The following is a 24,643-nucleotide window of genomic DNA, read 5'->3' on the forward strand; positions in this document are numbered from 1 at the left end:
CTTGCTGGATAAAGTATTCTTGGATGCATATTTTTCTCATTTAGCGCTGTGAATATATCATGCCAGTCCTTTCTGGCCTGCCAAGTATCTATGGACAGGTCTGCTTCCAAACCTATCTTTCTACCCTTGTAGGTTAAGGACCTCTTGTCCCCAGCTGCTTTCAGGATTTTCTCTTTATCTCTGAGATTTGCAAGCTTCACTATTATATTTTGAGGTGTTGACCAATTTTATTGATTTTGAGTGGGTTCTCTGTGCCTTCTGGACTTGAATGCCTGTTTCCTTCCCCAGATTATGGAAGTTCTCAACTATTATTGGTTTAAATAAACTTCTGACTCCTCTCTTTCCTCTTTCTCTGGGACTCCAATTATTTTAATATCATTTGTTGGGACGCCTGGGTGGCTCAGTTGTTAAGCAGCTGCCTTCGGCTCAGGTCAAGATCCCAGCATCCTGGGATCGAGTCCCACATCGGGCTCCTTGCTCGTCAGGGAACCTGCTTCTCCCTCTGCCTCTGCCTGCCATTCTGTCTGCCTGTGCTCGCTCTCTCTCTCTCTCTGACAAATAAATAAATAAAATCTTTTAAAAAAAATAAAAAAAAATAATATCATTTGTTTATCTCTCTTTCTCACCATTTTTATTTTCTGTCATTTTATCTTCTATATCACTGACTCTTCAGCCTCATTTATCCTAGCAGTTAGAGTCTCCATTTTTTTATTGCATCTTAGTAATAATCATTTAGATTTCAGCCTGATTATAGTTCTTTTATTTCTCCAGTAAAAGATTCTTTAGTGTCTTCTATGCTTTTTTCAATCACAGCTAGTGCCCTTTATAATCATTGTTTTGAATTCTTTTTTTTTTTAAAGATTTTATTTATTTATTTGACAGACAGAGATCACAAGTAGGTAGAGAGGCAGGCAGAGAGAGAGAGAAGGGGAAGCAGGCTCCCTGCTGCCCAGAGAGCCTGATGCAGGGCTCTATCCCAGGACCCCGGGATCACGACCCAAGTTGAAGGCAGAGGCTTTAACCCACTGAGCCACCCAGGTGCCCCCATTGTTTTGAATTCTAGTTCTGACATCTTACTTATATCCATATTGATTAAATCTCTGGCAGTGAGTACTGCCTCCTGTTTTTCTTTTGGGGGGTGAGTTTTTCAATCTCATCCTTATGTCCAGAAAAGAATAGATGAAAGAGAGAAAATACAAAAATAGCAACAATACCAGAAAAATATGCACTAAACAATTTAGAAGATAACAGAAAACAAACAAACAAAAAAAAAAACAAAAAAAAAATAAAAAGAGAGAGAGAGAGAGAACAGTCAAACAAGCTGTAGAAGAGAACGCAACAGTAAGTTAGATCCTGGGTGTATTTTGGTCCATTTTTTAGAAGAAACTAGGTCCTAAAATAGGAAAGGAAGAAAAACTATATGTAAAAATAAAATTGAATACAAGGAAACAAAAAATGAAATATATATATATATATATATAATGTAAATGTAAAAATAAAAATAAAAAAAGGCTTAAAAAAAGAATTGATAAAATAAACTAGCTGAAAAGAAAAAATATAAAATGGAAAGACTAAAGAATAATGAGAAAAAACCACAAATGCTGTATACTGTTTTCCCCAAGAGCTAAAGTTTTGCAGTTCTCTGTGATTGGTAAATTTGGTATTAGCCAGGTGTTTGTGCTGGTCTTCTGGGGGAGGGGCCTGTTGTGCTGATTCTCAAGGTGTCTTTGCCGGGACAGAATTGCACCCCCTTGCCAGGGGACCAGGCTCAATGTAAGCAGTTCCAGATTGCACTAAGTAGTGCTGTTTTGCTCCCTGAAGGCTTTTAGCACTGATCGCTTTGTGGGGGGGAGGATGAAAATGGCAACACCCCAATATCTAGTCCCAGAGCTGACAGTTTGTGTACCCCACTCTTCAGTGAGTCCTTACAGAAAAGCAATTGATCACTCTTGTCTCCCTGTTTTTTTCACTCTCCCTCTGAGATTTTAAGGAAAATAAATCATTATTTTCTTTAGTTGAGGTGAAAAAACTGCTTCCTAAGTTCATATGTTTCCTTGAGAGGAAACACAGCAAATGTAATTAAGAGATAAACTATGATATAATCCTTTTCAAATTCCATGCTGTCCATAGACGTACTTCATAGTCTCCATAACTATCTAGCTGAATTCCAGGGACTAGATGAAATTAGGGTCCCCTATGCCTCCACCATCTTCACTCTGAACTTTACATGTAGATCAAACCTTGCTCTTTGCTCTAAGCCTGGGAAGTTTTTTCTCTCTCACTCCTCTCCCACTCCCATATACTTCTGGAACAGGGGCGTATACTCTGTGTTCTGTGGAATGGTCCACAGAGGTGCTTTAGACTTTCTGTAAAATTCAATTTGAATGCTATTTAAATATACTTATAATTGTTTTAAAAAAAAACTATAAGGAAGTATCCTAGACCAAGTTCTAACATGCCAAAGACTACCTCCTTATTTGGGACTGGCGAGTTAACTCATTTTGTGCAGATTCTGCTATCTCTGTATATGTTTGAAGTTCTTATAAATTTGTCTTTGATTAAGAAGGTGATAATTCCAAGCTGCTCTTTCATTTGTGTGTATGCATTGTTTGTTTTCTTTTTTGACTCTAGACTACCCATGTTGAAATTTAGGCCTGACAGTATTATAGTAGTGAGTTCCCTGTCATGGCCCTTGGTCAGGGTTCACATGTGTCTAGAAGGCTCAGTGCATCTTCTTGGAGGATATACTCCTCAAGTCACATGGTCAACCAGGTAGTAATAAGTGAAAGTACAACGTGGCCATCATACCATATTTTAGATAGTCTTAAAAATTCTTTTAAATTGGAGAGACTTGTTTGCTTTTTAGAAGTAAACTAAGGAAAATCAAGCAGTTCTTAGAAATTGTTAGTGATTCAGCTTTGAAACAAGAATTTCCCAATTTTCCTCTTTCAAATTTTTGGGTTAGCTTCATTGTTTTTTATTATTATTGTTGGTTACATCATAGAGTATTCTGAGATTATTATGTAATTAACTCTCTTTTTAACTACTCCCGTTTCCACCCCTTATACATCAATGGGGACGTTCTGTGTACTGTGCATTGAGACAAATTATAGAAAGAATATGGATCCTGAATCTGATAAGCAAGTAGTTGGCATCCTTAATTATGAATTCTCATTTTTATGGTTTTAGTTGACTTCACAGTAAGTACTCTACATTTGAGCTTAACAAGTTTGAAATAATAAAATACTACTTTTATCTTTTTGATGATGTAACATTCTACTTTAAAACAGGGTATACCTGATTATAAAAGTTTAAACCCACACTTTCTAAAAGGATTGTATTAGAAGCAAAGCTGAATAGCCTGTCCTGTAGAGAAAAGTCAATCAGAAGCTGCCATCACATTAATCACATTAAGTGGTGAACAGACTTTTAGAGGCAGATGTTGCTTTTATATCAGATGCAAACATTGGTAGCATTTCTCGCCCAACTACCTGTTTGGTCCATTTCTCTAATACGGACTTCTGGATCCCAGCAGTTCTCTTGGATCACTCTGAAGACCTTCCCATCTTTCAGCATCTTTGCTTCTCCCTAGGGCAGAAAACTCACATTAGCAAAAGGTTGACCTAGGCTTACTTAGATTTATTCTTCCTTGTATGCTTTGGAACATGTGTTTTGGAACATGGTTCTCTACATGTTCCAAAATTTGGGGGGGGGGGAGTGGTTTACTTAATCCTTAGAGAAGTAGAAGTCTATTCATTTAATGGGACTCAGCTTTTCATCCTCATGCCTTAATGTTGGCCTGGAATTGAAGAGGTGTGCTCTCTTTATGTCAGTGACTAGACACAGAACAAGGTCATGGTTATGGCCTTTTGGGGCTGCATACTGAGGATGGCTGGTCATCTTGCTGATCTCAACTGCTGGCTACAGGACCTGAGAGGATGTCCAGTGCCTGGAAAACTCCAGACCCATAACATTAGACTTGGAAAGGGCCTTTGAGATAGACTGTCTAGTCCAACCCTCTTGTTTTACAGAGAAGCAACAGATGGATAGTGACAGAAATGAGTTGTCTAACAGAGCAGGGCTCACTGATGTCAACACCTGCAGGACAAGGCAGACAATGAAGTGAATCAGTCTAGTAGCAGGTATGAAATTCGGTGCTAAGTTGTTAGCTTCCACCAGACATCATGCCTGCCTGTGTATGTTACATTTAATACTCAGTGCAAAGAGTCCTCTAAAGTGGACTTTCAATTTGTAATCCCTAAAGAAAAGGGAAAGGTTTGATCAAGGTCCCTGAAATCATAGTGATCAAGTTCAAATCCCCATTCCACCACTTACTGTGTAAACTTGAGCAAGTTAAACAACATCTCTGAGCCTCAATTTGCTCATCTTTAAAATAGGAATAATAATGTGACTTAACTTGAACGGATCTTGTAAGCATGAAATGGGAATCCATTTATTACACTTAGTGGAGTTTCTGACACAAGTTAAGTGCTAGTTATTCTAAGTATTAGTTTTTAATGATGTATGGCTAACTAGGGAATAGGCTATCTTCTGATATTCCCCTGCTTTGATGGCACATCACCCCTGGTGGTGCTTCAGGGCCTCAGGATTGCCCTTGCGCCCTATGTGATGGCTGAATGATCATGTGGTGATCAAAGGCCTTGAGCTCTGCTTGGTGGAGTCTTTCACCTTCCTCCTCTTCCTCTAGGCTTGATCGTGAGTGGTACACAGGCCCTGCCACAGCTTTTTTCTTCATCCTTTTATTCCTTGGACAAGACCTTCTCCATCCCACGCATGGAGAAATTTGACCACTTTTCACCTTCAAGTGTGGCAGCCCATTCATATCTGGCATGCATACGTAAGACCCCACATCTAAATTTTCATTTCTCATGGCTGGGGAAAAATCAGTGAACAACGACTTGTATACTTGAGATAGCTGTCCATACCTAGGCAGACCTGAGTCTCTTGACATTAGGACATCATGATTTATTTGCCTCAGTTCCCATCCTTTGTTGACCTGGCAGCATCTGAACCACCTTCCCAGATTGGGCAATCTCCTGTGAGAGTCTTGGTGGAGGCAGGTTCCAGATACCCTCTCATAAAGCCTCAGAGCCCCAGTGCTTGCTCTCCTTGCCCCAAGTTTGACCAGCAATACTTAGTTTTTAATCTAAATGCAAAAAAGGCAGGATTGGTGAATTCTGCCAGTGATTTCAGTAGTGGCCCTGTGCTGTATCCAACGGCAGTAGTGCTGGTAGCAGTGTTCAGTGTCCATCTGGGAGGCAGCAGCTCCCTAGCCAGGCTAGGGAGTCCTATGGTATGGCCTTGGCTGTGGCTTCAATCACCTGAACATCTTATGAGTGGTTCCCTAGGCATTTGCAATTCTGGAGGGGCTTGAGACACTTGCAACCAGTTCCTTTTTTGCTTAAACTGGCCATTATTGGTTTCTGTTGTTCACAACAAAGATTCCTGAATGATACTGATTGCACAAATAGAATATGGGAACATGTGTCTTTCTATTTAGTGAAGAAGGGAGGGGAGAGAATGACAATAAAAGAAAAAGTGAAGAAACAAACTTTTATTTGGCAAATTAGAGGCTTTATTTTTCTTTTGCTCCTAAGTAGAAAAGCTTAATCACTATAAAGTACCCAGGATAGCAGAGTGCAGAAAGAACATGCATTCCAACAGACCTGGGTTTAAAATCTCATGAAGTTACTTTCTACCAGTAGAAGAGGATTGGTTAGGGGATTTCTCAGTTGGAGCCTCACTTCTTCTATCTGCAAAATGTGGACAATTATATTTGTCATGCTGTGGCCACCCAGCATCTCTGGAACACTTCTGTGTGTGAAGAAATTTTATGATGGTGAATCCAGAGTTCACTTTCCCAGCCTCCCTTGTAGCGAGGGTACTGACAAATTGCAGAAACTACCTTTTGGTATGGGTGTTGTCTGAGGTGCCAGATGTGGCTGGAGCAGAAATGTCAATACTCTGGTTTCCAGTCTCATCAGCATCAGCATAAGTTTCTTGTCTGTGGCCAGGCACTTGCCTTTTTGGTGGAGCAGCCCCCCGCAAGTATGATTCAGCATTGTCCATGTTAGCACAACCTCATGGTTTGATCGCTTGTCTTCCCAGGAGGATTGTGAGCTGCCTTTCTTCTTAAGCAAGATAGAGTGGGTTCTGTTGTTTGCCACTAAGAACTGGGTGAAACAGAAGATTCAATAATAGAGTATTTGTAAAGAACCAGGTCAGAGAACATGCTTCAACATTTCAGGCCAGATTTTACCATATGTTATTAATGGCAAGGGAGGAACATGGGTTTCTCTGGGAGATGCATGAGTAAGTTTTGGTTTTAGATAAAGCAGGACGCATTATAGCAGAAATGGATCATTTAGTTCAAGTCTTGCATTTAATAGTAAGTCCATAAAACGCAGTGACTTGTCCAAGGTTATAGATCCATTTTCCATATCACCAAGCTGATATTGGTAATTGGTGTCTATTTAGTAGGCAAAGGTTAATTGCTTTCACTTCCTACAGAGTCTGATGTTTTGAGAGGATGGCCCTCACTACATGGAAGGAGAATTGGACTCACTAAACTCTCTCTACATCCTTCATGCTGGATCCATGGTAAAGCTAATGAATGGCAGCAACTGTCAGTAGAACCTTTTCTGAGTGAAAAGTACCACAGAGCAGCTGTGCCCTATAATAGGCTCCCAATCTGCATTGTTTCCTAAGCCAGAATTTTGGGAGAATCAATTCCTGATCCATCTCACTTTACATTTGGGAACTCAGTATCCCTGCAGGGCTGTTAATGTGCCTCAAAAGGCAGCACCTGTTGCTGGCGGAGGGACAGAGGGGTTTCCTAGGTTCTGTTTTTAAATTGACCTCGATATCAACCAAGATCTTAAACTAAACTAATAATCAAGTAATTGGTGTAAGCTGCTCTAATTTATTCAGCCCACAAACAAATCCTGTTTTTCTAAACTCTCAAAAGAAAACCAAGTTGTTGTTTTTTAAGTAGTGTCCCCCAAGCGGGGTGCCTGGCTGGCTCAGTCGGAAGAGCATGTGACTCTTTTTTTCCCCCTTTTGAAAGATTTTTATTTATTTATTTTTGTTTTGTTTTGTTTTAAATTTTTTTATTTGTCTATTTATGTATTTTAATTTTTCCAGTGTTCCAAGATTCATTGTTTATGCACCACACCCAGTGCTCCATGCAATATGTGCCCTCCTTAATACCCAACACCACGCTCACCCAACCCCCTCTTCTCCCCTCCAAAACCCTCAGAGTTCACAGTCTCTCGTGGTTCGTCTCCCCCTCCAATTTCCCCCAATTCACTTTTCTTTTCCTTCTTCTAATGTCCTCCATGTTATTTCTTATTCTCCACATGTAAGTGAAACCAGATGATAATTGACTCTCTCTGCTTCACATATTTCACTCAGCTTAATCTCCTCCAGTCCTGTCCATGTTGATACAAAAGTTGGGTATTCATCCTTTCTGATGGAGGCATAATATTCCGTTGTATATATGGACAATATCTTCTTTATCCATTTGTCCACTGAAGGGCATCTTGGTTTTTTCCACAGTTTGGCGATTGTGGCCATTGCTGCTATGAAGATTGGGGGTACCATGGCCCTTCTCTTCACTATATCTGTATCTTTGGGGGTAAATACCCAGTAGTGCAATTACAGGGTCAAAGGGTAGCTCTATTTTTAATTTCTTAAGGAATCTCCATATTATTTTCCAAAGTGGCTGGGCCAACTTTCATTCCCACCAACAGTGTAAGAGGGTTCCTCTTTCTCCACATCCTCTCCAACACTTGTTGTTTACTGTCTTGTTGATTTTGGCCATTCTAACTGGTATAAGATGGTATCTCAATGTGGTTTTGATTTGAATTTTCCTGATGGCTAGTGATGATGAACATTTTTTCATGTGTCTGTAAGCCGCTTGTATGTCTTCTTTGGAGAAGTATCTGTTCATGTCTTCTGCCCATTTTTGGACGTGATTATCTGTTTTGTGTGTGTCGAGTTTGAGTTCTTTATAGATCTTAGATATCAGCCCTTTGTCTTTAGTATCATTTGCAAATATCTTCTCCCATTCTGTGGGTTGCCTCCTTGTTTTGTTGACTTTTCCTAAATTTTTATTTTTTTATGTTAGTAACCATACAATACATCCTTAGTTTTTGATGTAATGTTCCATGATTCATTGTTTATGTATAACACCCAGTGCTCCATGCAATACGTGCCCACCTTCATACCCACCACCAGGCTCACCCATCTCCCCACCCACCTCCCCTCTAAAACCCCCGACTTTGTTTCTTGGGAGTCCACAGTCTCTCATGGTTCATCTCCCCTTCTGACCAACCCCCCTTCACTTTTCCTTTCCTTCTCCTAATGTCCTCCATGTTATTCCTTATGTTCCATAAGTAAGTGAAACCATATGATAATTGACTTTCTCTGCTTGACTTATTTCACTCAGCATAATCCACTCCCATCCATGTTGATGCAAAATTTGGGTATTCATCCTTTCTGATGGCTGAGTAATATTCCATTGTATATATGGACCACATCTTCCATTCATCTTCTGAAGGGCATCTTGGCTCTTTCCACAGTTTGGGTATTGTGGATGTTGCTGCTATGAACATTGGGGTACTTATGGCCCTTCTTTTCTCTACATCTGTATCTTTGGGGTAAATACCCAGTAGTGCAATTGCAGGGTCGTAGGGTAGCTCTATTTTTAACTTTTGAGAATTCTCCACACTGTTTTCCAAAGTAGCTGTACCAACTTGCATTCCACCACCAACACAGTAAGAGGTTCCCCTTTCTCCACATCCTCTCCAACGTTTGATGTTTCCTGCCTTGTTAATCTTTGCTGTTCTAACTGGTGTAAGGTGGTATCTCAATGTGGTTTTGATTTGAATTTCCATGATGCTAATGATGATGAACACTTTTTCATATGTCTGCTAGTCATTTGTATGTTTTCATTGTAGGAGTGTCTGTTCATGTCTTCTGCCCATTCTTTGACTTGTTCATCTGTTTTTTGAATATTGAGTTTGAGAAGTTTTTTATAGATCTTGGATATCAGCCCTTTGTCTTTAGTGTCATTTGTTTGTCATTATGTTACGTAATACTATATGTTTATGTGTGTCTCTCTGTATATGTAAATAAAATAATGGGAAAAGGTCTGGAAAGATACCCACCAAACTGTTAATAGAATGGAGCACTGGGTGTTGTAAATAAACAATGAATCTTGGAACACTGTATCAGAAACTAATGATGTATTTTATAGTGACTAACATAACACAATAAAAAAAAGAAATTACTTTATAAAAAAGATTTTATTTTTAAGTAATCTCTATACCCGATGTGGGTCCTCAAACTCTAACTGAGATCAAGAGTTGAATGCTTTACCAACTAAGCCAGCCAGGCACCCTGATAGGAATTACTTTTGAGGATAAGGAGTGCTGATCCATGGGAATTAACTATAGCTTTATCTCCAAAAGCCTAAATTTAAAAAGGAAAGTTTATTCAAATATTACTTATGTAATGAAAAATTAACCTTAAAAATAAAAACATGAAATGAGGGCATTGGATGAGGACTTTAATCACTATTGGCCATGATACCACATTAAGAAAGGTATTTTACATTGTGATACATTACAGCCCTGTGTATCTATTTATACAGACACAAACTGAGACAAAAGTTTCATGAAACAATGTTTACTCTTACCACAAATGCATTCTGCTATTCTCTTTTGTAATCTATTTAATTTTTTAAGCTGCTCTAACCCACTGCATTGATATGACTCACTGTTTTGTTGCAGCCCATATTTTCAAACATTGACTAGATAATCACTACTTCTAAAGTTGTGAGATTCTTTCATGAAAATAGCCCCGTGCATTGGGCTTTCCACCTCTCCTGAAATCACTTAGTATTTTTTGTCTCTTTTGCTCTGTTAACACAAAATTATTGCTATCTGTGTGTTCTTTACCCAAATCCCTTAGTATTTTTTGTCTCTTTTGCTCTGTTAACACAAAATTATTGCTATCTGTGTGTTCTTTACCCGTTTGGGTGTCTCCCTGGTCCCCTAGTGATGGAGTGTGAAATAATAGAAAATATATATATTGGTCTCTGCCCCTGGTTCCTGGCACATTTCTCCTAAAACCCTTGTAATTTCCTAAGTAATAAGAACACTAGGAGTATCTCTCTTTTTCTTTTCCAAATTTTTATTTAAATTCTAGTTTGTTAACATATAGTGTAATATTGGTTTCAGGAGTAGAATTTAGTGATTCATCACTTACATACAACACTCAGTGCTCAACATAACAAGTGCCCTCCGTAATACCTATCACTCATTTAGTCCATCCTCCATCAACCTTGAGTTTGTTCTCTGTTGTTAAGAGTCTCTTATGGTTTGCCTCCCCCTTCTTCCCTCTTTTTTTCCTCTTCCAACATATTCATCTGTTTTGTTTCCTAAATTTCACATATGAGTGAAACCATAGGTTATTGGTCTTTCTCTGACTGGCTTATTTTGCTTAGCATAATATACTCTAGCTCCATCCACATCATTGCAAATGGCAAGATTTCATTATTTTTGATGGCTGAGTCATATTCCATTGTGAATATATACCACATCTTTTTTATCCATTTATCAGTCGTTGGACATCTGGGCTCTCTCCATAGTTTGGCTATTGTTGGTAATGCTGCTATAAACACTGTGGTGCATATACCCCTTCAAATCTGTATTTTTGTATCCTTTGGGTAAATACCTAGTAGTGCAATTGCTGGATTGTAGGATAGTTCTATTTGCAAAAGGAGTCCCCTTTCTCCGTATCCTCTCCAACATCTGTTGTTTCCTGTGTTGTTAATTTTAGCCATTTTGACAGGTGTGAGGTGGTATCTCACTGGTGGTTTTGATCTGCATTTCCCTGTTAATGAGTGATGTTGAACATCTTTTCATGTGTCTGTTAGTTATCTTGATGTCTTTGGAAAAATGTCTGTTGATGTCTTCTGCCAATTTCTTAACTGGATTATTTGGGAAGTTTTTGGGGTGTTGAGTTTGATAAGATCTTTCTGACTTTTGGGTACTAACCCTTTATCAGATATGTCATTTGCAAATATCTCTTCCCATTCTGTAGGCTGCCTTTTAGTTTTGTTGGTTGTTTTCCTTCACTGTGCAAAAGCCTTTTATCTTGATGAAGCTCCAAGAGTTCATTTTTGCTTTTGTTTCCCTTGCCTTTGGCAATGTGGCTAGTAAGAAGTTGCTATAGCTAAGGTCAAAGAGGTTGCTGCCTGTGTTCTCTTCTAGGATTTTGATGGATTCCTGTCTCACATTTAAGTCTTTCATCCATTTTGAATTTATTTTTGTGTATAGTGTAAAAAAAAGGCCCAGTTTCACTTTTCTACATGTGGCAATCCAGTTTTTCCAACACCATTTGTTGAAGAAACTGTTTTTTCTTCCATTGCCTATTCTTTCATACTTTGTCAAAAATTCGTTGTCCATACAATTGTGGGTCAATTTCTGGGTTTTCTATTCTGTTCTATTGACCTATGTGTCTGTTTTTGTGCCAGTATCATACTGTTTTGATGACTACACCTTTGTACTATAGCTTGAAGTCTGAAATTGTGATGCCTCTTTGCTTTTCTTTTTCAGGATTGCTTTGACTATTCAGGGTCTTTTGTGGTTCCATACAAGTTTGAGGTTGGTTTGTCCTAGCTCTGTGAAAAATGCTGGTGGTATTTTGATAAGGATTGCATTAAATGTGTAGATTGTTTTAGGTGGTATGGACGTTTTAACAGTGTTTGTTATTCCTATCCATGAGCATGGAATTTTTTCCCCATTTCTTTATATCCTCTTCAATTTCTTTCATAAGTGTTCTATAGTTTTCAGCATATGGATCTTTTACTACTTTGGCTAGGTTTTTTCCTAGGTATCTTATTGTTATTGGTACAATTGTAAATGGGATCTATTCCTTGATTTCTTTTTCTGCTGCTTCATTATTGGTATGTAGAAATGCAACAGATTTCTGCACAATGATTTTATATCCTGGGACTTTGCTGAATTCATGTATTAGTTCTAGCAACTTTTCTGGTGGAGACTTTGGGTTTTCTAGAGTATCATAGCATCTGCAAATAGTGAAAGTTTGACTTCTTCCTTGCCTATTTTGAAGCCTTTTATTTCTTTTTGTTGTCTGATTGCTGTGGCTAAGACTTCTAGTACTATGTTAGAGAGTAATGGTGAGAGTGGATATCCCTGTCTTGTTCCTGACCATAGAGGACAAGCTCTCAGTTTTTCTCCATTGAGGATTATATTAGCTGTTGGTCTTTCATATGTGGCTATTATGATGTTGAACTATGTTCCATCTCCACCTACTTTGTTGAGGGTTACTAGGAGCATCTCTTACTTTAATATTTGGTCTTTAGTCCTCTGACATAGGATTGCTAAAACCCTTGTGAGTTCCTAAGTGGGTAAGAGCACTAGTAGCATCTTTTATTCTATTTTTTTAAGATTTTATTTATTTATTTATTTATTTGACACACAGAGATCACAAGCAGGCAGAGAGGCGGGCAGAAAGAGAGGAGGAAGCAGGCTCTCCGCCAAGCAGAGAGCCCGATGTGGGGCTCGATCCCAGGACCCTGGGATCATGACCTGAATCAAAGGCAGAGGTTTTAACCCATTGAGCCACCCAGGCACCCCTCTTTTGTTCTATTGATGTGACTCTGAGTAGACCCCTGGATGGCTCCTGGATGGGGGCTGGTGATCAGAAAGACCAAGCCATGATTAGAAGCTTGGCATTTTCAGTCCCCCACCACTTCTCCAGGGAAGGAAGAAGGGCTGGAAATAGAGTTAATAATTGAATATGCCTACATGAGAAAACCTCCATAAAAATCCCAATAGCATGGGGGTTTTAGTAGTTTCCAGGATGGAGAACACATCCACACTGGGAAGATGATGCACACCAACTCCGTGGGGATGGAAGGTCCTGTGCTTGGGACACAGGTGAAAATCTGGGTAGGTTTTTCTATATGGGGGAAATCATTTTGAGAGCAGCAACCTGATGAGATTACACCGACTAGTGTGTGAAAAATGCTAATTGGATGGAAATGATGTGTTTGTGTATATGCATGCACAGGCACGTGTTTATGTGCACATGTGTGCATGTCTGTATTTGTATTCCCAAAGGCCTGGAAACCATTCAGTAGCATGTTTCTAGATTCATCTGACCCATGGATTTGAAAAGAACACTATGTCTACCTCTGAAATGCTCCTAGGTATTCTTTCACCACCCTAAGCAGCTCCCGAAAGGCTATACAACCTGACTTGCTACCTATACTTTTATCACCACTCAACCAAGGATAAATGGTGTTTTTTAGTTCTGAACAAAGCTTTCCTATGGCAAACAAATACTCCTTGGTTCATTCCAAGGGCATTGAAAAGCCAAAGGTTAAAAAGAGAAACAAATGGCAGACCAGAGAAATGTTTTGGAAAGATTTTTCTGAGGACAGAAATCTCTGAGGCAAATCAGTCTTGGGGGCCACAAGATATTTATTCAAAGGAATGTAGGAGAACAAAAAGAAATTTCAGACCCAAATACTGGATTTTCTCATTGCTTAGCCTATTTCCATATTCATATATATTTGCCTGTTGTTTTTCCAGTGGCTATAATCTCTGACCACTGTAATTATGAAAAATACATATTCAGTTCTTTTGCATGTTTATTTGTTTTGTTTTTGAGAAAGAGAGAAATAGATTGTCACTGTTTTGTTCTATTAAATTCTGTACAGTTTTGCTGGAAATATGTAGGTAGTAGATATGAAATATTTTCATTCCTATTTTCTTTTGGAGATTTAGTGTTTATGCAATCTCTTGACATGAAAACAAAATGAAATGAAAGCCATTCAAATACAGTATCAAGGTTACAAATGAGACCTGTCTGTCCATTCCTGTGGATTTCTTAATAGCCTTGTAATCAGCTCTACTCAGAATGTACTCTTGGGGAGATTTAAGGCCAACTGACATCACCAGCTCCCCTAGGAACTAGCACTTTTAATGGGAAAAGTGCAGCACCGTGTCTATAGCAGCACTTAGTGGGCCCTCTTTAGTGGAGGTGAGAGTGAACTGCCCCAGAGATGCTGATGTTCAAAAGTATTTATTCTCCATTGCCTTCAGGATCAAGTACAAAGGCCTAAATCTATCCTCTATGACCCTGTCTGATGAGGCTTCTGCCCATCTCTCCAACCTTTTTCCTTGGCTTCCTAAACTCTACCTGTCTCTGTTCTTATTCCACACAGTAGTCAAGGTGGTCTTTTTAAGCCATTAAGACCCTCCAGAGAATTTGTGTTTCACTGAGAATAAAATCCGGACTCCATAGCTAGGGATATTTCAAGTGTCCCCACAGTCTCTCCCTGATCTGGCCCTTGCATACCTCACCAGGCTTATTTCCTACCATCTCCCCCTTTTACTACATCTCAGTCACAATCCTTTCCTTTCTGTTCCTCAAACACAGCTCTTTCTCACTTGGTGGGCTTTGCAACTGCTGTTCCTCATCCAGGGACACTTGTCCAGGATTTCCTTACCATCCTCTGAGTCTTAGCTGGCCCCCTGAGCAGCCAGCCCAGCGAATCTTCCCTAGTCACTTGCTACTACAGCATTGTTTTTCATTCCATTCTCTGTTGTGATGATATTTTTTTTGTCTATCCCTGGAATTTGAGCACCATGAGGGCATCGAGTATTTCTTTCTGGGTCAACAGGCTATTCCTGGTGTTGGGATTTGTGGGCCTGACACAAAATAAGTGTCAATATAAATCAGTAAGTGAGTAAGTGAATGTATGACCCCAAGGTTCTCAGATTTGAGTGAGTGTCAGAATCACCAGAGGCTTGCCAAAACACAGATTGCTGGCCTGACCCTCAGAATTCCTGAGATGGCAGGACTGGGGTGAGACCCCCAAATTTGCATTTCTTCTAGGTTACCCCTACGCATGGTAACTGTGCTTTCCCAGACCATGAGTCCTCTAGGGTGTGCTTCCATGGTCTGTCTACATTTAGCTGGAAGCTCAGGAATGTGACCTGAACTCCATGAGAGCATAAGATGCCTCTGACAGAGCATGAGATGCCTCTGTGTAGCCCTAGACTTCAGCTCATGCACAGGCCTCATTACTTACAGAATGCTTTGCCCCAGGCTTTCCTCCTCTTGCTTTTTCTCTTACCAGACTCAACCTTTAATAAAAGTGGCTTTTCTCTGCTTTGTCTCCAGTGTTTAATTTCTCCAGCTTGTGCACAAACCTAAACTGTGCCATTTATTTGGTTGGCATTAATATACTGTAATAACCTGTGGAAAGAGCCCAGGTCACTTTCTTGAGGCAGAACAATAAATGCTAAAATTGGTTCTAGGGTAGAAAAAAAAAGATTTCTTAATGACTTCTCAAATTGCAATTTTATCTTCTTAAATACAGCTCTTTGAAGTCACCCTCATTTTTCCTAGTAATTTTGAGAAACTCAGTACTGCTTCCATGCTTATTACAAAGTCAATAAGAGGACATGAGTTGAGCTCCCTGGAGGCCCACCTGCAAGAACATCTCAGGCTCAGGATGTCCCTGTCTAAAGCACATTCACAATTTGGGAAAAACTCACCTTGCTGTGGTGTTGGAGCTGCACCCAGCCTCCATAGCCAAATCTCTGTGGGGGAGAAGCACAGTTAGACTGGAAGAACAAAACAGGAAGGACTGCAATAAAGGAGCATCTCTGGGGCAAAAGATCCTGAGTTCCATCCTACCAGGCATCACTTTCCCTTTTTCTCCCTTCACACCCATGTATCACATACTTTGTTGATAGTTAAATCAATTTACTTTTTTCCCTCAAATATATTTATTCCAGAGGAAAATTCTATGTCATAGAAGTGCTCATTTTACCTAGGTTGCAATTTTTTTTAAGTTGGGTTTGTTGAGGTATAATTTACATATGGTAAAATTAGATCTTTGTAAGTGTATGTTCTATGCAATCCCACATTGCAATCAAAATGAAAATAGAGTCTTTCGGAGCACTGGGTGTGGTGCAAAAACAATGAATACTTTTACGCTGAAAATAAATTTTAAAAATTTAAAAAAAAGAAAAAAGAGTCTTTCATCACCCTGAAATATAATATCATTCTCCCTTATAGTCAACACGACTCATTCTTGTCCTTAGCCTCTTACAGCCACTGGTTTGATTTCTCAATTTGTAAGTTTGGCTTTTCCAAAATGTTGTTTAAGTTAAACCATACATTATACATCCTTTATGAGCGGATTTGTTTTCATTTAATAAGATAGTTGAGATCCATCCATGTTGTTGAATGTGCCAGTAGTTCAGTCCTTTTTTAATGATGAGTAGTATCCCATTCTAGGGACACTTGGTAGACATTTTGTTTTTCTACTTATCTGCTATTATGAATAAGTTGCTATAAACATTTGAAGACAGTTCTTTGTGTGGAAATATGTTTTAACTTTTCTTAGGTAAATATCCAGGAGCGGAATTGCTTCATGAGAAACTGCCCCTTAGAAACTATGGCTAAATTGGCTGTAGCAGTCTGCATGCCCAGCAACAAAGTATGAGAATTCCAGTTGCTCCACGCCCTCACCTGCATGTGGTATTGTCAGTTTTCTTAATAAAGCCACTTCAGTAGGTGTGTAGTGTTATACCATTGTGGTCTTATTTGTATTTCTCTAATAACTAGAACAGCTTTTCAAATACTCATTTGCCATATTTTCTTTGGTGAAATATCTGTGAACATTTTTGTCTAGTATTTTTTTTCTTAACTGGGTTATTTGTCTTCTTATTACTGAGTTTTGAGAGTTGTTTATGTGTTCTGCACCAGATATCAGACACTAGTTTGCAATTTTTAAATGAGGATGACATTAAAAAATAGTTGTTCTTGAACCATCTAAAATCATTTCACAGACCACCAGAAGTATGTGGACTGTAAAGTTTACTTTTTAGGAAATACCATCTTTGAATGCTAACACTGCTCTTCAAACCATGAGTTGCCCATTAGTAGATCATGAAATCAGTTTAGTGGATGGTGATCCAGACATCCTAAAAGCCAAAATAATTTATGTAATGAATGCTGCCAGCTTTCTACCTATCTTCCCTCTTCTTAACACTCCTGTACACACCAGCCCTCCTACACCTGCCAGCCCCTGCGTTTCTTTGACAAGGACTTCCCTATTCCTACTGAAGCCAGATTTGATGCAGTCCTTCTAGAAGGTCAGAAATCTCAGGAAATTAATGTCCCCATTCCTGGCCCCCTGTCTCCAAATCCCTCAACCAGTGACTGAGGATGCCTGTATTTATATACACTGAATACCTTGGTTTCTCCACCACTTGGGCATGATGAGTCTGAGATGAGGCACACATTCTACACTTTCATTGGCTGACTTGATTTCCCTGTCTCATTTCTCTTCTCTCCTGGTATTTCTGAGATCACCTCCAAAGTAAACTACTTGCATTTGAATCTTTGTTTCAGGGTCTGCTTCTTGGAAAACCCATGTTAAAATAGGAATGAAATGGAATGGAATGAAGCAGAGTGGAAGAGAATAGAACAGAACAGAATAGAATAGAATAATATATTAGAATGTTTCCCATGTGTTATTAGTTTCATTAGACTTTTCCATTATATATATGAATGAACTGAGTCACAATATAAAATATATTTCTTCTTGAGATCATGAATAAAAAGTTTTCAAAGTCTGCCTGAGAACATAGGTATATATGACTCACATAACTAGAGGTTTTCAAACCTCATTTTGTTCATTCATTCTTCAAGCTCTCAGAGAATCCCACCCCTGACCAGCCTTACTAGGGCAGAGAAAATGAAGGACACTTCCAGTCTTGAACATGTGGGGTGGGCTGGCAAGTATTGAAGAGTAATGGTGTGTGAGACGTGCTGTGGCAGAGTAACACACAAGCTCTCTGGGAACCTGTAGGAGGGTACTGGCCACCAACTTGAGTTGGGTAATATCTATGGAGGGAGATTAAAAAGATAGTCTGGGGTCAGAACTTCCAATGTTCAGCATTTCCTGGCTTCAGAACAGTGACTCCCACTGTGTGATGGAAGAAGGGAAGATTGGGGGGGGGGCAGAAACAGTGATGTGAAGAGCTTATCAACAGCAATTGTCAGTAGTATTGGGTAGAGAAGCTGAATATCAGCTCAACTTCTTGCTTATTATAGTTGGATGAAATAAGCTAACAGTGATTTGTTTTCATGTCATATTATAGGGAAGTTGTCTTGAGGGAGTCAGTCCTTGGCAGGTTTCTTTTCCTAGCTACCCTCTCACCTCCAGACTGAGAGGGGAGGTCTGGGCCTGCAGCACAGGGCTGTTTGTATGTCTCTGTGTCTGTGACTGGGGCCACCCCAAGAGAGATTTAAGATTTTGTAAATTCTGTACCAGCCTTGTTCTACCTTGACATAAGGTCTGTTCTTGAGTTCTACTTCCAAATAATCATATTAGCTCTGAAAAATCAACCTGCCCTCTTCCTAAATGACATCCTAGGACCTGGAGTAGTAGCCTGGGCATGCAAAGGAAACTGTCCATCAGGGGCCTGGATTCTCTTCTTTGTACCAAGCCTCTCTTTTGTATCCCACCACCCCACTCTTCTCCTTTCATGCATTTAATACCCTTGTGCTCTCCACCTCCATCTTCTCCTGGATAAAGCTGATGAGAGATTTACATTGGTGGAGGAGGTGGCATATGGCCTCTACCAGCTACATTTTAAAGTCAATAAACTTTCTCTTGAATTGGAAAATTGTCACTGAAATTTTACTTTACTGTAGAAGAAAAAGTTTTGTTTCCTTGTTTCCTTCTCTATTCTTTCTTTCCTCTCTGTCTTTCTTACTTATTCTTAATTTGCTAAGGAACTTTAACCCATAAGTTATCAGGTTAAAGATGTAGTCTCTTGGAGGAAGGGCAGAGAGGCAGGGGGAGGCAGAACAAAGGGATCTTGTCACATATGACCAACCACTTACAAGATTCTGAATTTTGTTGGAGTAACTTAGCATCTCAAAGTCACTCTTTCCTTATGTGTAAAGTGAAGGTACATTTTGTGCTTCATATTTAGCTGTAACATAGCATTTTGTAGGAATTTAATTGAGCTAAAATTCATAGAGAGCTACTGATGCCAGACCTGGCTTATAGAAAGGGCCTCATCAATGCTAACAATGATTATGATGATGATGATGACAGTGGCATTGGTAATGGTGGAGGTAGTGGGGTGGTAGTGATGGTTGTGGTATTTGTAGGGATGGCAGTGGTGGTGGCAATGGTAGAGGTTGTGAGGTGGTAGCGGTAATGTTAGTAAGCTTGGTGGTGGTGGTGGTGGCAGCCAGGGTGGCATTAAATGTAGCATAGTGGTGGCAACCTATTTTATCCTTAGGTGGTAGAAGAAGGCATACCCTAGCTCCAGACATTAAAGAGTGCTCTGAAAGAAGGAGCTTTTGTCACCCTGTGTTCCTCCTTCCTTTTTCTTGGAAAGCACAAAATTTGACCACTTTGTGTTTCTTCTAACCCCCCTGGAAAGGCCTAACCTATTTAGGGCAACTGCTGCAAGTCTGGGTTCTACATAGTTCTGCAGCTGTCATCCTAGGTTGAATCAAGCCTGGGGTCTGAAATTTATGACCTTGAAAATAGTTTTGGTGAGAGCATATGCCAAGAGGCATTTACAGTCTGAAAATATTTGACTGACAATGACCATAGGTATTTAAGGTCATGACAATAAAAAACAAACTAAAACATTCAAGGGAATTCAGTTCTACATACAAGAGATATGTTTCTGAAATAGATTTATATCAATTAAAGATAGGTGAACTGAATGGCATTTTTAATGTCTTGGGGACATCACACTTCATGAGGTGAATAAGGAACTTCCTGTTTGATGAAACCAGATATCTATTTTCTCAGAGGGGTTGCTTAAAAGTCAGATTATGTCTGGAATTTTGTCTCCTAAAATCTGACAGTGATCAAGTACAATTAAATCATTGCTAATGAAAAAATATGTAAATATATATTTATTAATGGCCAGAATTTTTCAAATCCATTTAAAACTGGAAAAATCTTTGCAAATCTTACTATTGGGGACATAGTAGGTGGTCTGTAACTTCTTACTGAAGGAAAGAGCCAAGACCTTATTATCATCATTGTTGTTATGAATAATCTCATCATGGATCAACCTGAAACAATGTTCACCATGGTTCCTTGGGCCACCATCCTCCTCTTTCTGATAGCAGAGAGTAGGGGTCCTGATGCATCAGAAACACAATTTGATCAAGTGCTCCCTGCATCTGCTCTTTACACCTGAGATAGATTTTCCCCCTAAGGATCTTAACTGTAAGTCTGAGTAAAATCATTATTAGCAAGTGAAAATGAAAAGATTTCTCAGATCCCAGTTGTTAATAATCATTAGTTAAATATCAACCCAGGCATTTTGATTCTACTTATCTGTTTCTTCACTGCATTAGGAGGTCAAGGTTATTGAGGTGTGTTCATTAATGTTTAATAAGGAAAGGCAAGCTGGAAAACATTTTAGTTCTTCCAATGGGGCTTCATCTTCTGAAACAAAACTGGCTTCTCCTTCTCATTCTTTTATTGGAAAGTTTGGGAAAATGGTGAGAAAAGATCAGAGATTGATGTTTTGAAATAATATTTTATCCCTTGAGAAACAATTTGAAGATAAAGGAAAATCTGTTGTAATTACTGAACTATATGAACACCAAGGACTCAGGTCACTTTAATGCTTACATTACTCTGGCTATACGGACTGGTAACGGGGTGTGAGGAAGAAGAATCCCATGTTTATCTCACTCCCAGTTTGAAAACAAACTGTTTTTCAGTTGTTTATTTTTTATCACCGGTTTGCTTGCAATCAAATGAAGACTTTACCACATAACAAATCCACTTACTTGACCTGTGGGTTGAAGTCAGGTTCCAGTGACCCTGTGATGAGGCTCTCAGTGGGTTTACATTAATGTGGGGAGTTGGGGAACAGGCTGGTGTGGAGGGAGACAGTGGGGGACAGAGGGAAGCAGAGACATCCCTCATAGCAGTGATAGGCTCCTGCGCAAGCTCTATCAAGGTGGTTGCAGTGGTAATGCTGTAGAGGGGCCACCGTGGTCCCACATAGCTCTGGGATTAGATGCTCCTTTCTGTGTCTTGGGCACTCATTGGTCCAGCAAGGTTAATAATATAAATCCTATGTGCAATTTACATGATTTTTATGTGAATCTAATATATATGTATCTTGCTCCCTGGCAGTTAAGAGTATAATGGTTATTATTACTATCATTATATCATCAATATTATTAAGCTTATCAGTCATCTGCAGCAAATGAGACTACTAGATAGAACCCTGGTTTATTGGGACATAAACTGAATGCCCCTCCCCTCTTTTTAGGCGACAGCTAGAGGTTAAGAAGGAGAAGCGGGGGGGTGCCTAGATGGCTCATTCACTTAAGTGTCTGATTCTTGGTTTCAGCTCAGGTCGTGATCTCAGAGTTGTGAGATCAAGCCCCTCATCAGGCTCCACACTCAGTGTGGAATCTGCTTGAGACTCTCTCTCATCTCCTGCTGCCCCTCCCCTGCCTCAAATAAATAAGTAAATCTCAAAAAAAAAAAAAAAAAAAAAAAAGGAGAAGGGGCAAAAAGAGCCAGCAGAGCATGTGGTTGGGAAGTCTCCAGGGCACATATTTACGGTTATAGCCTCCCTAATCTCTGCATCTTTCGGTTTCCTAACCAGTTTCAACAATGCCTGCAGGGCCCTACATTGGGTGGGGGCACCTAGAAATTGTCAGCTCTTGGTGACAACTTCTCTGCTCAAACTGGAGGCAAGCTTCTGGGTGGGAGGCAGACGAAGGGAGGTGGATTTGTGACACTAGGTAGATAGTAGGTAGAAAGTTTTCTCCCTTTAGCAAAGAGGAGGCACATTTTTAGGCTGCTCTGGGTCTTTATCACTAACCTTGTAAGGTGGGGTTTACACTTTAATAAAACTTGATGAGTACAATAACATTTAGAGCAGCAATGTCCCATGTAGGCCCTTAGACTACGTGCTACAACAGGAAACACTTTTAAGATGGTTCAGCATCATATGTATTTTTCAAACTATAATATCTACTATTCATTCACCTTACCTAAAGTACCAATGGAGAAAGAAACAAGATTAACATTCTTCTAGGAGACATTTATGAAAAGAAAACAGTTTCACTTACTTGCATAATAAACTGTATTTTAATTAGAGTTTGTGTTAATTCATTTTTCCTCACTTGGGATAAAAAAGATGAAACATTATTAGTGGCATGAAAATACTAGAGAGAAGATTGGGTAAAACCTGATACTTAGCCTGAATAAAGCTCAAACCGGTTATAAATTTCTTCATGTTCCTCACCTCCTTCTTTTAGTATTCATTCAAAAGTTCTTAATGACAAAAGGAAATTTCCCTCTTTTGAGAAACAGAGAAAGAGACACTCATTGTACAAAGGCTTCATGTCATTTTCTCTAGGGTTTTTTGATGTTCCTACTCTCTAGTTCATAACAAGGATTTACAGCTTAAAGAACATCAAAAGGAAAGGTTTCAGACAGTGTCCTAAAATAGACTTTAAAAAAATTCTGCAAAGCTATCTCTTAGTGCTTCTAAAACTTATTTTAAACATTTTGGAAAGGAGATGTGTTTTAGAAGTCTTGGAAGCCTATCATATTCCATTTTTTAATAGTCTTTTACTTGAAACTGTAACTTTAAATTCTGTAGTTGGCATGTATCTTCCCAGCAGCTGAATATGTGATTTAAATGGAAGTAAAACTGCCTGACTTAAATTGTCCAGAAATTTTAAAGAATGCTTCATTTGAGGAGAAAAGGGGATTTTGAGAAGGCACTTACTTCTTTGATCAATGTTCTTTGAAAATAAATATAAAGCTAATTTTTAAAAAACTGGGAAATCAGAGCTACCAAATAATTTTAAATCACCCCTAGGGCAGAGAAACTTAACATCTAAGTCCCCAAAGAATAAACAGATCTGTAGTAGAAGCAATGAGAAACCCTGGAGAAGATCCAGAAATAATTCAGCAGATTAATCACCATTACCTTTTTTAGATCTGGCCATTCTTTTGGTAGAATATGACTATGGATGTCAATTTTCATCTCCACAGGGTCAGAGAAGCATGCAAAGAAAGAAGTTTTGATATCAAGCGATCTCCATAAAAACCATGGAGTTAATTGATTTACAGAGTCTCTTTACAGCTACTTTCTGGCACCAGTCAGTAAGCTTATTCCGCTCAATCCAAGTCCACTGGACGTGCCTTATTAAAGTTCAGAATTCTGTTTATTTGTCAACTTGGCTTTGTATCAACAACTCTTTGGTAATCGGGACTCTGGGCACTAAATTAAAAAAATAAAAGACTGTACTAAACCTCACGAGGTCAGATGTACTACTGGGTGCTTTTGAGTTACAGCAGGTCCAAAATTGGTTAATCTTTGCTTTTAAATATTTCTTTTTTTTTTTCAAGATATACATAGGAAAAATCTGGAGTGCTTGGGTGGTGTGGTTGGGTGATTGTTCAACTTTTGGATTTTGCTTAGGTAGTGATCTCATGGTCATGGGACTGAGCCCTGCATGGGGCTCTGCACTCAGCATGTTTGAAATTCTCTCTCCCTTTTCCTCTGCTCCTCCTGCTCATGCACACACACACACACGCTCTCTCTCTCAAATAAATAAATCTTTTTAAAAAAAGATACAGTAAAAAATCAAGTAGAACATGGTTAAAAATCAAATAGTACAAAGTGTTGTTAAAGAACAGTAATCACTGACTCACCTTATCCTTACTTCCCCAGAAGGAACCAATTTTAATACTTTTGCTTTTCATGCAGTTATTTACCTTGATGTCTTTAAACAATATTGATCAATTGGCTTGTTCATGAAAATTTAGCATGTTGAAAGTTGTGGGGGAAGTTTCACCTTTACTTTTAAGTCAGAGAAAAAGTCCATTCTTCATACATGTTATTTTTTCCATTGCCTTTTTCTTTCATTTATTCTTGCATTTAATATTTATTAAGGCTGAATGAGGTAAAATTATGCATATGTTGTAATAGATAACTGTACACAGCTTAAGTACAGGGGTAAAAAGAAAGAAACCATTCCACTGAGAGTTCTCAGAGCCTTTTGGGGAGGTCTTCCATTGGAGCGTAAAGTGGGGCTATTGGTCATGACTCTAAAGAAAACCTAGAACAAAACAGCCCTTTGTTATTCTATATTAACTCTTTCCTATTCCTGGAAAGCTTAAAAAGTTCAAGGATCTGAGGTCCCTGGCACAGCCTTGAAACTACTTTGGGATGATCCCTTCATCTCAGTCTCCACAGCAGAGGGACTAAGTCATCAAAAAAGCCTTCCTACTAGGTTATTCATCTAGATTCTGGAAAAATGCAACCAACATTCTTTTCAACTAGATTCCGGGTAGATTATAACAAACGTTCTTTTAAATGCTGCTCAGCTTGAAAGAAAATAAAGCAAATCCTCAAGATCATTTTAAAAAAGTTCAACGACCTAAAACGGAATAACTGACCCTTCAGTCAACATGGGGATACATGCCAATATCCAAAGTGAGCGTAAGTACTTTTGGAGCACTTTCTGTGGGTCAGGC

General features: G+C 39.1%; 1 protein-coding gene across 1 annotated transcript in view; it reads right to left on the reverse strand.

Moving 5' to 3' along the window:
• ACMSD (aminocarboxymuconate semialdehyde decarboxylase) overlaps nucleotides 1-23,303 on the reverse strand; it is an 85,446-nt gene extending 62,143 nt beyond the window's left edge. The window contains exons 1-3 of the mRNA XM_047722519.1: nucleotides 23,091-23,303; nucleotides 15,624-15,668; nucleotides 3,492-3,588 (exon numbers count right to left, since the gene is read on the reverse strand). Coding sequence (XP_047578475.1) covers nucleotides 3,492-3,588; nucleotides 15,624-15,668; nucleotides 23,091-23,147 — 199 coding nt within the window. The 5' untranslated portion in view covers nucleotides 23,148-23,303. The remainder of the gene's footprint in view (nucleotides 1-3,491; nucleotides 3,589-15,623; nucleotides 15,669-23,090) is intronic.
• Between the last annotated feature and the right edge of the window lie 1,340 nt (nucleotides 23,304-24,643).

This window comes from Lutra lutra, chromosome 3 (assembly GCF_902655055.1).
Source record: "Lutra lutra chromosome 3, mLutLut1.2, whole genome shotgun sequence".
Lineage (NCBI taxonomy): Eukaryota > Metazoa > Chordata > Mammalia > Carnivora > Mustelidae > Lutra > Lutra lutra.